The 19719-nt window shown below is 35.3% G+C and overlaps 1 protein-coding gene across 1 annotated transcript in view; it reads left to right on the top strand.

Annotated features, from left to right (window-relative positions):
* Nucleotides 1-1566: 1566 nt before the first annotated feature.
* galnt18a (UDP-N-acetyl-alpha-D-galactosamine:polypeptide N-acetylgalactosaminyltransferase 18a) overlaps nucleotides 1567-19719 on the top strand; it is a 47450-nt gene continuing 29297 nt past the window's right edge. The window contains exon 1 of the mRNA XM_052597049.1: nucleotides 1567-2204. Coding sequence (XP_052453009.1) covers nucleotides 1964-2204 — 241 coding nt within the window. The 5' untranslated portion in view covers nucleotides 1567-1963. The remainder of the gene's footprint in view (nucleotides 2205-19719) is intronic.

The following is a 19719-nucleotide window of genomic DNA, read 5'->3' on the forward strand; positions in this document are numbered from 1 at the left end:
GTTTAAGAGGACATAAAAAAGGGGAATTGCCCACCCCCAATCTTCAAAGAGGAATTCTCTAAATTTTCATTAAAAAGCCTTTTATCTCCATTGAATGTTAAATAGTACTGTCAGGTATATTTAATACAGTAAAACACAAACTATTATGTAACTACTATCAAGCAGTTATGCCAAGTTTGCTTCATAGACTCCCTACATACAGTACCTTGTCTGAATAGCTTGTTGGAACATTTTGTAATTGTTTAATAACTTTGAAGTGAATGTAAAATGCCGTTCCAACCCACTATGTAATCTAATGTATTTAAATGGTATTCTAGAAATAATGCAAGAAAAAGCCTTTAATTTATCCATCTGGAATTTACTGGATTGTGAAAAGTTGCTGTTACATACTGGAATAGAGTCAGGTGGTGCGAAAAGTTAAAAAGATTCTTTGCATCATACGAAACAAGGAATCAAGGTTTGGTTCCTGTGAGCAAAGAGAGGAGGCAGAAATGAAGTGTTTAGAAGTGCCACTGAGATGAATGGGAATGCTAATGCTTTCTCCGTACATCATCTGAAAAGAAGGATCATTTCAGAAATAGAGCAAAAACATAAACTTTTTTTTTTTTTTTTTACATTTTAGAATAACTTTGTAAAGATGAAATGCACACAGGAATGTGTATTAATAAAATAAATAGAAACAATTTGTCAGTTCATGTCGACTTTAATTATAATGCTTTGGTTTAACAGAAAGTTCATTTAATTGGTGATTTTATTTACATAAGATCACAACATTTAAAAATAATCACTGCTGTAGTTTGGAGCAGATGGGGTGTGAGTCAAACTAGTGGTTCTCAACTGACTTGTTAGGATCCAAAAATGCAGTTCGGCAAGGAAAGCAGGGAAAACAATGATAAATACAAACATATAATTAGCAAATAACAATTTAGTATTTGGTCTGTAAGCCAACTGGAATTTTAAATAATCGAATTATTACATGATATGCAAGAAAAAAAAAAAAAATTGCCCTGAAAACTCTAGTGCTGTCAAACGATTAATCCTGATTAACTGCATCCAAAATAAAAGTTTTTGCTTACATAATATGTGTGTGCTTTGTTTATTTATTATGTTTATATAAATACAGACACATGCATGTACATATTTTTTTTATTATTTTATTTCTGTATTAAATATATTTAGATATATAACTATATAAATATATACTTTATATATTATATAATATACAAAGTATATACTATGTACTATTTTTTCTAAATATATACTGTATTTGTGTGTATTTATATGCACATAATAAATATATACAGCAAACACACATATATTAGGCTAAACAAAAAACTTTTATTTTGGATGCGATTAATCGCGATTTATGTTTGACAGCACTCGAAAATTCCTCAAGTGAGGATAGCTGGCAGACAGTCCACATCAATGTGTTAAACGTGTTAAAGTTTAAAGAGAAATACTTTCATAAATATTTACATTGAATAGTTAGGATTATAAAACAATAAGATTTACCGTTTTCAAAAGTGAGGAGAAAACATTTCCCATTAACTGCCTGGAAGAAGCTAACGTTATTCAGATCAATCAATTAAATATTAGCACACCGCCAATACATTTCTAAGTTTGGTAAACGACTTGTTTGTACAGTAAACTATTTGGCGTCCCCCTGATATCTAATGTAAACCATCGCTGCTGCTGAACTTCATTGGCTGTCAACAGCAGCGCGTGTCCTCCAGGCTCTGACGCCGTGCGCGCGTGCTGCTGAGCTGTAAACAGCGCGGACAAGCGCGAGAGAGATCCGCGCAGATCCGAGCAGCTGCAGCTCCGTGTCACATAAGATGTGCCGGAGAACCGAAACGTTATACGGGAGATCATTCCGCCCGGCTGTATGAGAGCAGAACCGCCTCCAAACGCTTAGAGGATTTGTGCCTGTTTCTGCGTGCGCTGCGCACGTGGGGATGTTGCGATGGCATGCACGAGGAGAACCAAAACTTTGGTGTCCACGTGCGTGATTTTAAGCGGCATGACCAATATTTTGTGTCTGCTCTACGTGGGATGGATCACCAATTATGTGAATAATAACGGAAACGTCAAAGTTGCGGGAAGGACGCACGAGAAAAAGTTTGACGATGACAGCAGAGGAGAAACGCTGAGGATTATAGAGAGACTGGACAGGCTGGAGACTGTTGTGAATCAGCACATCCAAGGTAACGATGTTTTAGACAGGACACAATTAATTATATGTACTTTTTGCTCTCTTTTTACAGTTGCTGTATATCACTGTACCACTTGCTGCAGATATGAAGATCAATTCTTGTTTAAATGGGCTTTGCTTTTCAGAAGCTGATGTTAATGAGCCTCTTTTATGGCTCTGTTGTTTTATAATGATACATTGAGATGAATTTGAGACCGATTATAATGTTATAGCACCTGTATCTGGACTGCATTCAGCTCCCAGCAGATTTCTGTATTCAGCTGGTGCAGTGTAACACAGGTTTATTGCTGCTAGAGAGGGGACATAAATTTAGCACTTGGCAAAACCCTCGCGTAAACATCGGTCCCGTGGCTGGTGCCATCATGCTGCTTTGCTGGACTCCGACAGGACAGCTGGGAGTGATGATAACCTGCAAGAGTTTGAACAGCTTCTGATTAATCATCATTAGTGTACTGTTGATGTCGGTCTAATTCGGTAGTGTTAAAAAATATGGCCTTGGAATGAAATAGGGAGGGGGTGCTGTCTTTAAAATAACCCCCTATTTATGCACTAACATGCTTTGTGTGAGGAATTGTGTTTCTGTAAAGTATTAATGCATGCGTTAATCTTGTTGAGAAGCATTTGGCTGGATTTATGGGATATGTTGGCCTGTACCTTAAGTACAGCTCTTGTGCTGAGCTCAAGGTCTTAAAGCTAGCTTCTCGCTCAGTGCAGTCGTAGTGAAGCCATAAATGTCAATCAAAATATACCCAGTACACCTACACAATGCGATTGAGTGTACCTTGCTACATTATATACTACCTTCCTCACTAGTCTTAAAATAATTTGGTTGAAATGTAATTTTTGGGGGGGAATTTAAAATACCATAGAAAGAAAACCACAGCTATTTGTAGTGTAACCAAGTGTAAACATTGTTTTTTTTTTAATGATGTTTCAAAATTTTGCTATTTGTTTGAGCCTTCTGAATGGTCTGACAACACCAGCTTTGGCTCAGCCAATAGCATGAGTTTGGGGTGGGACTATTAGTTTGGCCAACCAATGGAAGAATGAGGGAATGTTCAGAGAAACCTGTTTGGAAACAGCTATTGTTTTTGCATTTCTGTTTGAAGACTCATCATTTTATTGTCCAACATAATATTCAAAAACAAGTATCGCATTTCTGAGAGAAAATTATGAGGCATTTGTTTTCATATTGTATTTATTTATTAACAGAAACAGAGAGTATTGAGCTTTTAAATAAACCACAAGTGATTTTGTGATTCCAGTAAAATGTTGAGGAATAAATAAATTAATGTGTAATGTGTATTTAATGTGCTTTTTTAGTATTTTATTTAGATTTGAGTCAAATTATATTAGATTATTTAACTCTAGTTTCATAAACTGGGTTTCGTGTGTTGAAAAAAAGCTAACAATTAATTAAATGTTAAATTAAAATAGGTGAACCACTTAAAGAAAGTATTTTAGTTGTCTATTTGCATGTCATGGAACCCTTTGCAATTAACTTAAATCTGAAGTAAATATTTTAGGTCAAAGAGGTTCGTCTGACCATAAAGTTTGGAAATGCCTTTGGGAATTGAAACTACACATTTTATATATGTATTCAAAACCCTATATCACATTTAAACTGCTCTTCTGTACTTTCAGAGCATAAGTCAAAGACATAAGTCTTATAAGACATAAGTAAAAGAAATAATCAAGACGCCTCAGATTTCCTTGCCGTCTCCTCAGTTTTACTTTAACCGAGTCAGTGGCTACTGTTGGAGAGTCTAATTTCTCCAAAATCCATTAAAAGTGAGAAGTCTGGTTTTCACGCCCATCTGAACTGTCTGATTGCATTGTCATTGGCAGAGACTGAGACTGGACCTCCAGTTTTGTGTTGGCACAAGCAACAGTGTTGATGTGCTGTCTTACAGACAGAAAGAAATGAAGCCAATTCTTCTCTTGTAACCCAGTTTCAATTAGCAAAGTTGAACTTTGGTTAGTGAAAGGTCACTGTGGAATTGCCACATTTATTGTGTTTTGCTTGTGACGACCAGGGATATGAGTTCTGGTGTTGTGCCATTAGAAATACGGAGCGCAAGATGCTGGAGTTTTTGGTAGAAAGCAAGAAAAACAAGTATATGTTAGTATCTGATATAAAATTAGGTTTGAAGTTAAGTTAGGAGAACTTTCCTTCTTTAAAGAGATAGTTCACCCAAAATGAAAATTATGGCATCTCACTGGCATTTCCACAGAAAAAAACAAAACATGTCTGCTTTTTTCTTCCCTCTTGTGAAATATATCCAACTGAAACAGCTCATCGAACAAGAACAAATGTACTTGGACTTGATTTTGTCCATTAGGAATTGTTTGAAATGTTGCATATGAATTCTAAACAAATAAATCATTAATTATACTCTTTGCAGTATTCCATAAATAAAAATTGTCAGTTTTGATTTCATGGTAACTTCAATAAGGCACCCAAGAGTGTCCTCTCAAAGTTACAATGTAGCTTGCTTACCATTTTAAAAAGTATTCTGAAGACTAAACAACTCAATATTTGAGGTTTGGCCATTGCATTCCTGTGGGATCCAACGCTTTACACTCCAGGCCAGTAGATGGTGGAAACTCGCAATATAGTGGAACAAGTCCCGATTTATAAATAAAAGTGCCAATCGGCAATTACTATAGTCATTGTTTCATTATAGCTATAGAAGTTAGAGGCTTCATTTGCTACAGAAACAGTCAGTTTCCAGAATCGTGCACTTTAAATTGCGTGTGTAAATGGACTTAACCAACCTGAAGTGTTGTGGCATTATGAAAACATTGCTCTGTTTGTTGGAACATCCTAAACAGCCCAACAACAGCAACATTGATTCAACTAATAGCGTGAGGTGGAGCTATCTGTGTGGATGACCAATAGCATGCCAGGAGAGCGTTTGGGAAAACCTGTTTTACGCTTAAAATGTAAACAAAAAAAGAAAGTTTCCATCTAGACCTGCTCATACATGCTTCCCTCCTCTTTGAAGCCTTCAAAAGCATGGTCTCTAACTGGATTCAGTGTATAGAGAGTACAGTAGAGTCTTGTATTCACATGCTCATGTGTTATTGCTGTGCAAACAGCTGCTGAGTTTTCTGTACATCTAAAGAGAACAGCAGCGCTGTACGTAGCAAGAATAACTCTCCCGTTCTCTTCCCATTTCAACATAGCTCTCTGCACTGAAGATCAGCAGGGTGCCTGAGTGCTATAAAAATCCTGCCTTCGTACTATTATCTTTTCTTCTCTCCGTGCCCTGTTCACAAGTTCATAAGATCATGATTCACACTTTCGAGCCGAGTGTTACCCCGCTAATTTATTTTGGACTGTCTCATTACGGTGCGCCTGCCTGACAATTAACACTGAATGTTTTTGCGCACACACCCCGCAGGCATGTGTTGTTCTGTCGTACCGCCTCTGTTAAATACCACCTGAGATTGTTATCGTTATCAAAGGTGTGTTTGTCCACGGTTCTCTTATTATAGGATAGGACACATAAGGACTCGTTTTAACACCACGCTTCACTTGCTGATGGGAAATGAAGGAGAAACGCCAGAGGGAAGGAGTGAAGCGGGAGGAGGATACTTGATAACATGGAGGTCACAGTTCACACTGGAAATTTGCTTCGTCAGTCTGTGATTTTTCTCAAAATGTCTTGATTGGCTCTTTAAATGTGTTGTAGTTAATTAAAGGCGGGTAATTGCTTAGACACCCATCAGATTTTGCTAATTAAACGTCTCTGTGGTGGCAAGGCGCACTCAGTCTAGACGGTGAACATTAAGTCGTACAAGCAGTTTATTTACTGCAGTCTTCCTATATGAAGAAACATAATAAAATAAAATAAAAATGAGACAAATGGAATTGCAATCTTCCGGTGAAACAACGATAAGGCCAATCATTATTACAGCAGAAACTTTAAACCAGAGTGAGACCGCTAATATTATGATTATTATAAAATAATCCATTGTTTTACATGATAAAGATGGATTTGTTGAATTATGGTAAATGTAATCTAAATGTAAATAAACAATTACATATCCAATATTGATCAACAAATTATAATAAAATCACCAATAAAAAATATTTTATGGAAAAGTATATATCATTTTATTTCATTATTTCCTCATTCAACATATTTGGAGCTGAAGCAGCCGTCGCTGTGTTTGCTCAACAGGAAAACGGCTGTACACAAGAGGAGGCAATATCACAAGCTGAGCGTGTAAAATGCCCTTAAGTTATGTCTGGGGTCAGGATTAGGGTTAATCTTATTGCGTGGGAGAAACTTGATATGTTTTCAGTGGATTCAGAACTGTTTTGTAGCTCCTGTTTGCATGTGTCCTCATGAGGTCAGCTCCTGATAAACACTTTCTTCCCCTCTGTCAGTGGCCTCCACTTAGGGTGCACTGATTTGTCAGCCTGTCTCACATGTCTGTCGTCCAGAGAGCAGCCCGTAATCAAGCTAGAGCTTCAGTGATCCTCACTCAGAGCTTGAAACGATTTCAGCTGTATTCCACCGACCAATAAAACGAGCAATGACGGAGGTGTTTGGGATGAATGACAGTGTGATTTGTCTTTTGTTTTATGACTGATACTACTGAAATCTGACAGATGCCAATATACATACACGTATAGTGAGGTGACTAGTCTGAATTAGTTCACTGATTTCTGTTTGATTCAGACTGATTTGTTTTAAAGAATCACCTAAGTTGAGTGATTCATTGACACATTAGATGGCACTTTGACCGCGTCTGTTCATAGTTGTGTGCCGTTAGCCACATAAACAGTCATCTGGTGCTGCTCCTGAATGGAGTGATACAGGAAACACTCACTGAGCCAGTGACCCAGGGTTAAAAACTGAGTCAGTTGCCCTTGACTAACCGAGCGAGATCATAATACTGTGTGCGGTTGTGATTCCCTTGCTTGAATGAGTGACATTCTGTGAATATTCCACAGAACCTGTAGCATGTCTCTTGAGGCTGCTTTGGCTATTGCTTGTCAGCAACAAAGAAAATGAAACTACTCTAGCTAAATGATAAATATAGGAAAAAAAGAGTCAGATATACTGTTTAGTAGCATTGTTCAATAATATTTGAAAACCAGTGCTGTGATTGCCCATCAGAATCAAGTATTCCAGCGTGGCGCATGAATAAATAGATTTAACTAAACTATCTTTTAAAAAAAAAAAGACGATATTTGCATTATCAATGAAGATAGATAGTTTCTCCCATCATTTTCTAATATATGGATAATGTAATTTTACACTCAGATTGTTTCAGTATATTCTGTTCATATTCATTAACCTTTCATTAATATTCTGTTTAATTAACTTCAAAACAGCGCCTTAAAATAGCTGTAGCACAGCAGTGGATGTCATATCTGTGGGTTTGAGAGGTTACTCGCTCTCCCACTGTTGTTCCGTACTGACCTATGCTGCAAAAGCCATATATACAATTTAAAAATGATATAAGTTCTGTCCATTTCCTTCCATTAAAAAATATAAAGGCGACAATTTTTGGTTCTGCAGCCTATTAGTAGGGCCAGTTATACACTGTGATTTTTAATCTCATTGTTATTAGAATACTACAAGATAATTTTTTTTTGTATGTATTATATTATTTGAAACAAACAGTATTAAATATTATATAAAATTATTGAATCGTTTAAATCTCTAACATTATTTTTTTGTATTCATTTAGATATTACATAATAAAAAGAGCAAACATTTGCAACACTAGCAAATGAAGCTCAACTAAAACAATGAAAGAGCCTTCAGGTCAGAAAACAAACTCTGGCAACTGTCTGTCATAGCTGGACATCTCACACACTGACCCATGAGGGTTTCATGGAGACCGGGCCGCGGCTCGCCCAGTAGGCACACCTGAGGGACTGAATTCAAATGCCTCTCTGTGACTTTATTAACCTTTGTACTGTTGAGAGAGCGAAAGAGTATATCGCCCACAGCAGGAGCTGCATCTTAAAACTCTGATCACATATGCGCCACACAGCATCCTGACAACTGTGCTCAAGTTTTGAGCATCAGGACAATAATGCCTCCTGAACAGAAGCAGAAAACAGATCAGTGGAGCTGTCTCTTGTTATCATGGTGCTGAAGCTGGAGAGCCATTGTGTTTGCAACAATGCTTGATGCATTTGGAAAAGCTGACGTGTCATGCGGTTTGCAAACACAAAAACAGATGTTTCCTGGTGTCATGTTTGTGTATGAATATTTTCACAGCTTCAGATGTGTCTCAGTCAGATTAGGAGTGGAAACTATGTGCTGTATGAACTTAATTTGAACCCAACTATCATACCACATCCTGCATTTAATTTTGGAGGACTTGTGACTTATTCGGTTTGATAAATTCATCTTTTTGGTTTTTGTAGGTCGATGGATAAATGTATGAATCTAACAAATAGAGATATTCCTCCATATTAATCTATTTTATACAGAGGTGGGGACTAAGCCAAAATAAAAGTGATTTAAATAACACACATATGAGTTCTGGTCGGTTGTATGTGTCATATTTTGACCGGACAATTTATTTTAAGACAGTATTTGGCAGACACTTTGTAAACATGGCCCTGAGGAATTATTTTTCTGTCACATTTTGCTCTCTGATCTGGCATTTATGTAACATGTTTTTATTTAAATAAATAAGTAGCTCAACAAAGTCACAGATGGTGGAGTTTTGACATTTTTTAGTGTGTGTAATAGGGAGCTGTGCTGGGCTGTCAGTTAAAGCTGATAGCTCACTCTGTGCATTAGGCCACCTGTTAATGAACTGACAGGACAGAGAGGGAGAGCTTGTAATTGATGTATTATTTCAGTCACACTTGAAAAAAAGACTCGCTCCATGAATCCAAATCATAATTTTGCCCACAAATAAAGTAAAAAAAGCTTGTACAAATATTTATATATGTCTTTGTGACATTAATGATTTATAATTTGTTAATTAGTGCTATCAAAGAATTGACCGTGATTAATAAATCCAAAATAAAAGTTTTTGTTTACATAATATGTGTGTTTTGTGCATATTATGTATGTATAAATATACACACATACAGTATATATTTAGAAAATATTTACATGTATTTACATTTCTATATTTATATTCATATAATTTATATTATAAAGAAATATATTTAATATATAGACATAACATATTTTTCTGAAATATATACATGCATGTGTGTGTATTTATATATACAAAATAAATATACACAGTACACATACATATGTTATGTAAACAAACATTAACTTGGGATGCAATTTATCGTGATTAATCTATGAATATTTTGATTAATCAGATTATCTAATTTATTTAATTAAACATTTTAATCAATTTACAGTCTTAGTAATTTTGTTCCGTTCTCATTTAATATTATAGTGTTTATTAGACTATTTTAGAAAAATAATTTCTAATGCATTATGATGTTTCTCTTTGTGTGGTTTATTTTAGCATTTGTTGGACTTTGCAATTTGTTGTTTCTGCTTACTTATTTGCAGAGTCACTAAAGTGATTTCTAGAAGATCTTGAATGTGATTTTAGTGCCTTTTTGTTTGGCAGAAATGGCTGGATGAGGCTGTAATTATCATCTTTTTTTCTAGGATTGTGTTTTGCATGTAGAAATAACTGGCAATGAGCTGTAATGTCAATGATTTATGAGGCCAAAGTCATTCATTTTGCAAGGAAATCAACAAGTGCTGTTCCGTAGAGAGAAAAAACACGCTTTTGCCTTTCTGCAAAGCCTGTTAATGGTTCAGACACAGATTTGAGATTTGGAGCCCACACATAATAATGCATTATATCACCTGAGGGACATTCACTGCCATGTTTCCTGCTGCTAATGGTGTTCTGACGATTAACATGGCGGTCCGGGGCCGCCCATCCGCTCGATTGCACATAAACATTCAGTGGCATGGAGCATCCTGCTGACTTCTAGGTCACCTGCTAATGCAGTTTCTAGCACAGCCCATGGCTGTCAATGCAAACAAAAGGCCATGCATTAACCAGCTGATTTCAAAGCAACTGAAAGACCTCTGTTTCTTCGTGCATCTTTTTGTTGTTTGTCCTTTAATTTTGTATAGTTTTAATATGAGTCTGTGAATGTTATCAGTGTGATAGAAAATCTAACAAAATGCAGTGGAAAGAAAATGCCTTTTTAATACTGGTGTCAAGGACAGAGGTCTGCTAAACAAGATGCGAGATTTGTAATTGGTAACAATAATAATTATTATTATGATCAACTTTATGACTTTTGAGTCTAGTTTTTAGACTTTCAAAAAAATCCCAGGGTTATCTGCTTTGTGGAACACGCACAAAGACATTCTCTCATGAACTTCAATTAGTCTTACATTATAAGGTTTCCAATAAAATAACCCTGAGCAATTGATAACTGCAATTCTGCATAACATTCATACCTTTTAGCACTCTGCTTTAACAAGAACAGGACTGTAGAAATACTGAAATTCGTTTAAATTATTTACTGCTCAATGTCATGGATTAATAGCAAGATGTATTTAAAATTGCCCAAAGAAAGACTTATAATTGTCCACATTGAGGTGTGGAATCCATTCAGAATTGCACGCTTCCCAACAGTGTCTTAAAGTCCAAAAGTTATTATTATGATTATTCACAAGCTCTGTGAATTGGTGAGGAAATTTTGTGATAGATGATCATTTAGCTCTATGTGGTGCACATAATGGCCTGCATTTACCAGCAGGCTCACCAAATTATTACCAACAAAAAGTTGTAAAGTCATTTCAGCTTCAAGAGCAATGGGCTGTATTCCATAAATGTAAAACCTCTGGGATGAGAGAACATTTCATATACATACATTTACATAGTGTTAACCTAGCGGCAGTTTGCCTGTAGCTAATGTGCCAAGCTAGAAAGAAGTAGACGGCGTCAATGACTCAAATGACTCACACTGTTTCAACTACCCATAAGAACCTTTAATTGTGAAGCCTGCCTCCATTTCACTCTCTGCAGGGCTGCATGAACTTCCAGCTGTGTGCTTGGCAGCTTTCAGCTTGACTCTGAAAGGCCTTCAGCACACTCCAGTTAGACAGGCTAATGTACCTGATATTATAAACTAGCGCTTGTCACAGACCGTGTTCGATTTCTGCAGTGATGTACTATAATGTATGAATATCTTTGGTGTTCTGAATACTGTGCTGATTAATTTTTCCATGCAGTCACAATAAAACAAAACTGAAGCATTCAAACATCAGCATAAAGATTCTGTGAGAAACATACTGTCATTTAAGTCATTATTCACTAATATTCTTAACCACCGCTGCCACTGGATCATTGAGTCTGGTTAAGTTCAACTCAAGAACCAGATCAGTCTGATTGATAACTCAATGATTCAGACAATCTTACTCCAAAGAAAGATTCATTCATGATTCGCTATCAGTAATTGTCATGAAAATGCAAAGAAGATCTTGCTTGGTTTGTTCAACTGAAGAAAGTAAGTGAAGCAGGTATGAAATAACCTTTGTATAGTATTTATGATCTTGTTTTGTCAGGCTATGAGTGTAAATCATCACGGTCTGATAGAATGGGGCTGTTTGGATTGTGATGCCTTGTTTTGTCTCAGATGTTTGTCACTGAGTAAGGTTTATTCTGGTGTACATATATGATTCAGATGCTCAGACGTGTCTCTGTGAAGTCAGAAACCATTGCGTTACGGTTACATCAGTGGCAACTTGGAAGCATCAAGCGCTTCTAACATCTGAAGCACTTCAGATTGGTGGAGATATTCATAGTAACATGCCAATTGAAAGTGACTTTGTTGCTGTGTAATGGTACGCGCCTCTCAAGTAGGGTACTTAGCATGCACTCTGGTGTAATACATCCCACGGCAGATGATAAAAAATTCATTGATTATTTTTCTGAGAGTTGCCCAGACATTCAGGACCTTTGACTGATCTATTAATTTATGTGTCGTGTAGCTCCAGTGGGCTCTTTAATGTGCCTTAAAGAAGGCGACAGGAACTGTCAACTTAGATGTCTCATCTGCTGTCGTCATGGCGCCGGCAGGACATTTTAACCCAGCAGATGCTTACATAACAGCTCTTAATGAGAAGAGCAGCCAAAATGGCATTCATCACCAGTGCGTGGTTCACTCAGCAGCTTGGTCATTTCCCCTGTTGTGAATATAACACCTATGCGCTCTCAACCGTTTTATGTGATCTGATTAGGCTTGACGTTTAGAGTTAGTTAGTTTAGATTCGATTAATGAAAAGAGCAGGATGTCAGTACATTTGTCGTCAATTATTTTCACTGCCTCATTGGTGTCAATGTATGTTAATTTCAGTCTTATATTTGTGGAAGACATTTACTGAAACGTTGGTCTTCCACATGCTTGCTTGCATATTTATTTTTACTTATTTAGCTGTGCTAAAATACTCTATTCAGTACAGTATTCAGTTGGAATACTGAAATACTGCTCAAATACTGTTAGTTTCTGGCTTTATTTATATAGCTCTGCCATAGCTCCACTACTGAATCTACAGTATATTATGAAACATACAGCATGGCCAATATAGTCAAATTCCCCAACAAATGACTCTAATGAGCCAGTTTTTTTAGTAAATCAAAAACGTGTAGCACAACAAGTGTAAGACTCTCAAACAAATTACTTTAATGAGCCTGTTCTCTTTTATTGAAAGAAAAACAAACAGCACAAACTGTGTAGTCTGACTCCTGAACGAATGATTCTAATACTTTGACAGGGTTTCAAGCTCTATTTGTTCAGCTGCACAACAGCAACACTACTGACTCTACACCATAAAACATATAGTAACCAGAAAGAATGAACCTAATGAGACCGTTTCTTCTAGTGAACCAAAAACATGTAGTGTAGTTGTAGTTGTAGTCGTAAACAGCTTACAACTAACTGTGAGATGTGATGATGTTTTGTCAGTAGACTAATTATTTTATTGATTTTATGCCACATTTTAATAAAAAAGATTTCATCTTTTAGCAATGTAATTGATTTTTTTTTCTCTTTAGATGTTCTTTAAAAGTACTGAAACAAACATTAATGGAACCGTAATCATCAAATTCTCCACTATACCCATCCCCACATGTATTCATGTGCAATTATTATTGAGTGAAGCCCAATAAATGGGTTTGATGTACATGCTAAACTTCAGAATGTCCTATTCCCTCTACATCCATCTCCTCTGATTGAGGTGCTCAACGGTGGCCCATTTCCTGTCTCTCTTGTGGCCAGACAGATGGCCGGCCTGGACGGCGGATCACGTTCTGCATCACTCTCCTCAGGACCGGCGCTGGCTTCAGGCTGAGCCAGGTCATCGAATCCAGCCTCGCTTTGCTCTCTGTGTCACCATCCCCGGAGGGCTGCAAAAAACTCTCAGAGAAATTGAATAAAATATATTTCCTGACTTTGCCAGCAAGCTGTCCTTTTCCATAAGCTGCACAGAGCGTGATGGAGGGGAAGGCGAATGTGTGCAGATGGAACGTTTAGACGGTCAGGACACGTACCTTCTGTTTCTCCCTTCTGCAGCCTTGGGTTGTCCTGCCTCAGGTCACAATGTTGTTTAATGACGCTGGCTGGGACATTAGCCCTGTAGCCTTCATACTTCGAAGGGATTCATGCCCTAAACTCAGAAAAATTTTAAATAAATAAATAAAATACTATTTGGCTGTTATCGTCTGGCAATAATGTTCTGGGAAGATAGATATGAATATTTTGGTTTGAAAGGCCTTTTTTCTTCTGTGTTTTTCTTCTTTCTCTCTCTCTTCTCTCTCTTCTCTCTCTCTCTCTTATGTTACTGTTAAAAAGTTTAAAGTCAGAAAGACTTTTTAATGTTTTTGAAAGTGTCTTCTGCTCACCAAGGCTGCATTTATTTGAAAGAGTGCTATTGTGAAATGTAACACTTTAAAATAACTTATTATATTTTATTAAAATTTCATTTATACCTGTGATGCAAAGGTACACTTTCAGCATCATTACTCCAGTCTTCAGTGTCACATTAACCTTCAGAAATCAATCAATATGATTTGGTGCTCGAGAACATTTCTTATTTTAGTTTAGCTCCAATAAATAAAGTAAATTAGGACTGGATGATTTGTGTAAAATGACTCTGCTGTTGTATTTGTTATTAATACAATTTCTACATTGCTTGGCAACTGCAAACAGTTCAACATTAGTTTAATAAACTTGATTATGTGACAGAAGAACTGTGTATTCAAAGCCTTATAGTTATTTCAGTGACCGTTGTGTTTTCAGCATAAGAAATCAACAATTTCATATGATTCACTGTTAAACTTTGGAAAAGGCAGCAGTAATTACAAACGAATTGGAAACATGAATTTAGCTGAGCACTCTCGCTAACTTCTAAGGCATGTCTTTCATTTGAAATATGCGCTTAATATAATTGCCATGAGGGGAATAAGGCCGGTCTGACCCATATCAGACTAATTAGTCTACTTTGAAAACTGTAATGAAAGGGGACAAGGTCAGATAACGAGATTTATTTGACAGCACTTCAATCTGCATGTTATTTTTATTCAATTTCTATGTGGTTGTTTGAGTAAACACAAATTACATATTCGGTCAATGCCATAAAACAAATACATAGGAATACATAACTTTCATTAAAAGGTCATGGTCAGTCATGTACTGGCAAATCGTAAACATGCAGTGTGTCTAATGATGATAAGATATTAAATAGTTAAGACAAAAATATTAAGATTGCATATGGAAGAATATATCCAGGAATGATATCTAATAGTCACCCTATGCCTTTTCACAAATAATAGCGGGATTGATTGAGCATTGAGAGTATTGTCCAAAAGCCATTCACAGCTCTGTCTGTCACGGTTACAGATGCTCTTGCTGTGTTCTCCTTGTGGAAATGGCTTTGGGCATCTGCTCATTTTGTTCTGCAATCTGAAGCTTTTCCTGCAGCTCTCGACTGGCCAGAATCTATAATGATGGGTGTTAGTGTGCAGAGAGACGATCCAGCCCTTAGATATGTGCGGAACAGTGAGAGAGAGACTTTCAAATGTGTTGATACACAAGAGCCATCTGGATTAAGGTACACTGCACTGAAAGAAAGCAGTAAACTGGTGTATGATGGTGTCTGTGCCAAATATTTGCTCTGGCACAGTAAAGTGAATGAATAATGAGACTTGTCTTTGGTGCTACCTACAGACAATAAATAGAAGCATTTATACATTTCTCATAAAGCGCTGTTTACGTCTTTGTCCAATGGTCTAAATGGCTGTATGGAATTTTTACGATGGTGGACTGTAAATGCAATATGTTGTCATTTATATACCTTTTTAGACATTGTTCATTGTTGTGTATCTGCGCTCTACTCAATTAGAGCCGTGCGCTGCTGACTAATTTAATCAAGTAGAGTATCCTGTTATCTCTTAGTCATGCACATCTTGTATTACAGCAGCAGCATCAGGCCAACAAGCTCACGACGTCAGAGTTTTAAAACGATTGTTGCATTTGCACAGAATTAGGAGCTGCATGATTTATGCATTATGTATCATTTCGTTTGGGTGTTTCTTCAACTATAAATGACAAACATGCTCAAAATAAATAGTGAATTAATTTGTCAATTAGCACATTAAATTAATTTATTTATAATAATATTGAAATATTAATTTTAAAGTTGTTTTAAGTCGTGTGTGTGTGTGTGTGTTCTGTTTATTCTATTTAAATTATATTAAGCTTTAATTTATTTCAGTTTTAGTCATTTTAGTACTGCACTTCAGCTTATTTTATTTCAGTTATTTGCAAAGGCAACATTGCTCATTTTTGTTTTCAATCAAGTATTTATGTTTTATTTTATTTTGGCTTTATTTTAATTATTGAAAATTTATTTTTAATAATTTTAATTGACGATACACAGCCATTTTTTTAATGAGTGTCATAAATATTTCAAACAGTGTCATCTGAAATTAAGTACGTTGACAGAAATAAATTTTTTAACATACTTGGAATAAAATAACCAAACATTTTTGCTATGGCTATTATAGCTAGCATTTTATGTATTTGAAATGCATACAATTCATATTTTCAGTTTTTGCATTTGTTTTTTTTTTCTTCATATAGCCTCTCTTTATGAACGTAAAAAAAATAAAAAAATAAAAAAAAGAATTTGCAGAATTGTTATGGTGGTGAAAATGATGTTACAACTGAAATACACACACAAACACACACACACACACACACACACACACACACATATAATCATATAAATCAATTTCACACAGTAAATATTGTGTTGGTTTAAATGTTTTGTTATTTAACTCCTAATGATAGATTTTCATAAATGATGGTGGAAAATCTGGATCTGGGACCAGATTAAAACAATAAAATCTTTACATAAAAGATATTTGAAACATAGAGTAAATAATGATATGATATGACCTTTAAGTTAAAATCAGTTGGTCTAAATAAAAGCAAGCCCCGAGACATAAGAAGGAACACCCATTGTTTTTCCAGCGATTTGTCTTGATAATGATCCTAACATGGAAAGTATGTCTTCAGGAAGCAGAGCTCTGTTGGCCGTCTGCGTTGTCTCATGGGTCTGAATAAATTTGACAGCAAAACATTAGGTCAGCTACAGTATGTAGCTCATTAGGGTCATGTGAGTGCTCTCATATTTTGGCTTTCATTGTGGTCTTGGGTCTGTGAGTCAGAGTCCTCTTCAGACAAACACACATGTGACATGCTCTCACATGAACCTTATATCTATAGCAAGAGCTTCTCCGAAATGTCAGAACAGCATGATGTTTTTGCATTTGCAGGCTGTTTGCATGTGTTCTTCTGAACTCACTGGTTTGGGTTACATGCTGGGTGTCTTGTTTTACATTCGCTCATAGAGCTGGCACTGACAGGCAGACGGCATGCCACAGGCGAGGTCAGAAATGCTAGCCGCCCGGCGTGACGCAACCCTCCCGAGGCTTTCGCATTTTAAAAAGGGAAACAACTTCGTTTTGGATCCTTCTTACTATATTTATCTTACAAAATGAATCTTTTCTATTTTTCAGCATTTTAAAGAAATGGTTCTCCCTCATGTCGTTCCAAACCTGTGCGACTTTCTTTCTTCTGTGGAGCACTAAAGGAAAAATATTGAATAATGTATTCTCTCAAAGCTATCGCATGACTTTGAAAGACTCGGGATATGGTGCACATGTCTTATGAACCACCGTTATGATACTTTAATGTTGCCTTTTTGTCATTTCGGAGCTTGACAGACACAGTCCTCATTCTTTTTCATTATAGTAAAGAGATTGGCCAGGGTTTTCTTCAAAAATGTTCACAGAAGAAAGAAAGCCAGGTTTTGGTGGTAAAGAGATATTACTTTGAGTTTCTTTATTTTGTTGAAACTTTAGTACTTAGAGCTTGAAGGGATGTAAAAGTTATTTACTAAGAAGTGTGTGTAAGTATATAGCCTACTTTAACTTTACTGAGCACAGCGGGTAAGGATTATATTAATTGATTTTGAAGAGCCTGATGAAATGAGCTTGTACTTTTTCTGGAGTTGATTATATATCATTAGTTCTGTTTGGTGAGTAAAGGACATCCAAGTTCTTTGGGAAGAAGATCATGGTTATTGCATTAAAAACATAATTGCAAGATAATAGTGTTTTTGTCGCTGCAGGAGGTTGTTGTGCGAAGCTGTGAAATGTTGCTCTTGTGCTTAATTTTTGTAATGTATTATAAAAGATTTTTATGTACTTTATGTTGACTTATACTTTTGGTGATTAAAGCCCATGATAGTACTGTATGTATATTTGTAATAATAATTATTTTTATTAATAATTTGTTACTTTGACTAATGCTTTTAATACTTAACACATTTAGGAATTCAAAATGGTTATTGCATTGAAAAATACAAGATAATTATAAAAAAAAAAAAACAGTGAATGTCTTTGAAATCTTGCTGTTTTGCAGAATTATTCTTTATATATTGAATCAATTTTTTCTGTATTATTATATTTATTTAATATATTTTTTATTAATAATTTATTGATATCAGCAACATGTTATTATAATACGTTATTTTGTACACACACACACACACACACACACACACACACATATATAAATATATATATATACATATATACTATTTTAATATTTATCATTATTATTATTTATATCTTTACAATTATTGTTATTAATTATATTGTTATTGTACAATAATACTTTATAAATAATAATAATTATTATTATCACTTATAATTATTTATAAAGTATTATTGTAATAGATTCAATAGTTGTTGGATAATAATAATAATAATAAGATGAAGAGCAATAATTATCACTAATTATCACCAATAATTATAATAATTTTGTATTATTTCTTGTTATTGTTGTTTAACAACAACAATGTACAGTACTACTAAAAATAATCATTTGATAATTATATATGTTTTTAATTATTGATGTTGTTAGGTTTTTAAGTTTTGAAGCAAAGTGCATGATGATGAAAAAAATTATTTATAAAAAAATATATAAATATAAAGGGTCCAAAGTGCATGATGATGAAAAAATGTATTTATAAAAAATATATATAAATATAAAGGGTCAAAATGCATGATGATGGAAAGATGTGTATCTATTTATTCAAAAATAATGATAATAGAGTAAATGTTAAAGGCAACTATGGGGATTTATTATTAATTGGGTTTGGGCTATTATAATATAATGTACGATGCGTGCGTTTGAACCTATAAAGTTTTGCTGTTAAAAATTATTATAAACTTTATTTGACTAAAGACAAAAAAGATTCAAAATTTATTTTACAAGATTGACTTGGGTATCCGAAAACAACAAGTTTCCTCTTTTTATTCCACACATAAATAGGAACAAAATGTCAGTAAGGGTGATGATTTAAAGAAGGTGAAAATGAATGGCTAAGTTAATTTAAGCATGTATTTCCTAACTGTATTTTCATATATTTAGCTTGTTGCTTAGCACTTCTGCAAGTAATTTAGTTATTATGTGAATAAATGCTGATTTCTTCTCTACCCGGAGGCACATTCATTTTCATCTGTCATTCTCTTCTGGAGAGCAGTAGGTACATCACAGTAGGAGCTATGAGCAAACTTTAAAGCATTTTTCCTTTTGTTCATATCATATGCTGAGAAGATCCATCTTTCAACCTACTTACACTGATCTGTCAGTTTCTGCAGTAATTCATTCTCTGTTTGACTCCCTCCTTTTTTTTTATCTCGACACAAATCTACAGTGTCAGTGAAACCACCTCGATTTTCGTCTGCATCTAAAGTCACTTGGAGCACCACAGCAGAGAGGACACCTATATAGAGCATTTATTTGCACATCAGCGTGGTCATGTTGACACTACCTGAATTATACAGTGAATTGAACTTCTAAACACAATAATGGAGGCTTTTTGGATCTTTAATACTGTTATTCATCTTGCTGTTTGATTTCTAGCCAGTGGCCTGTTTTCTCAATGGCTGTT

This window comes from Carassius gibelio, chromosome B25 (genome assembly GCF_023724105.1).
Source record: "Carassius gibelio isolate Cgi1373 ecotype wild population from Czech Republic chromosome B25, carGib1.2-hapl.c, whole genome shotgun sequence".
In the NCBI taxonomy this organism is placed as follows: domain Eukaryota; kingdom Metazoa; phylum Chordata; class Actinopteri; order Cypriniformes; family Cyprinidae; genus Carassius; species Carassius gibelio.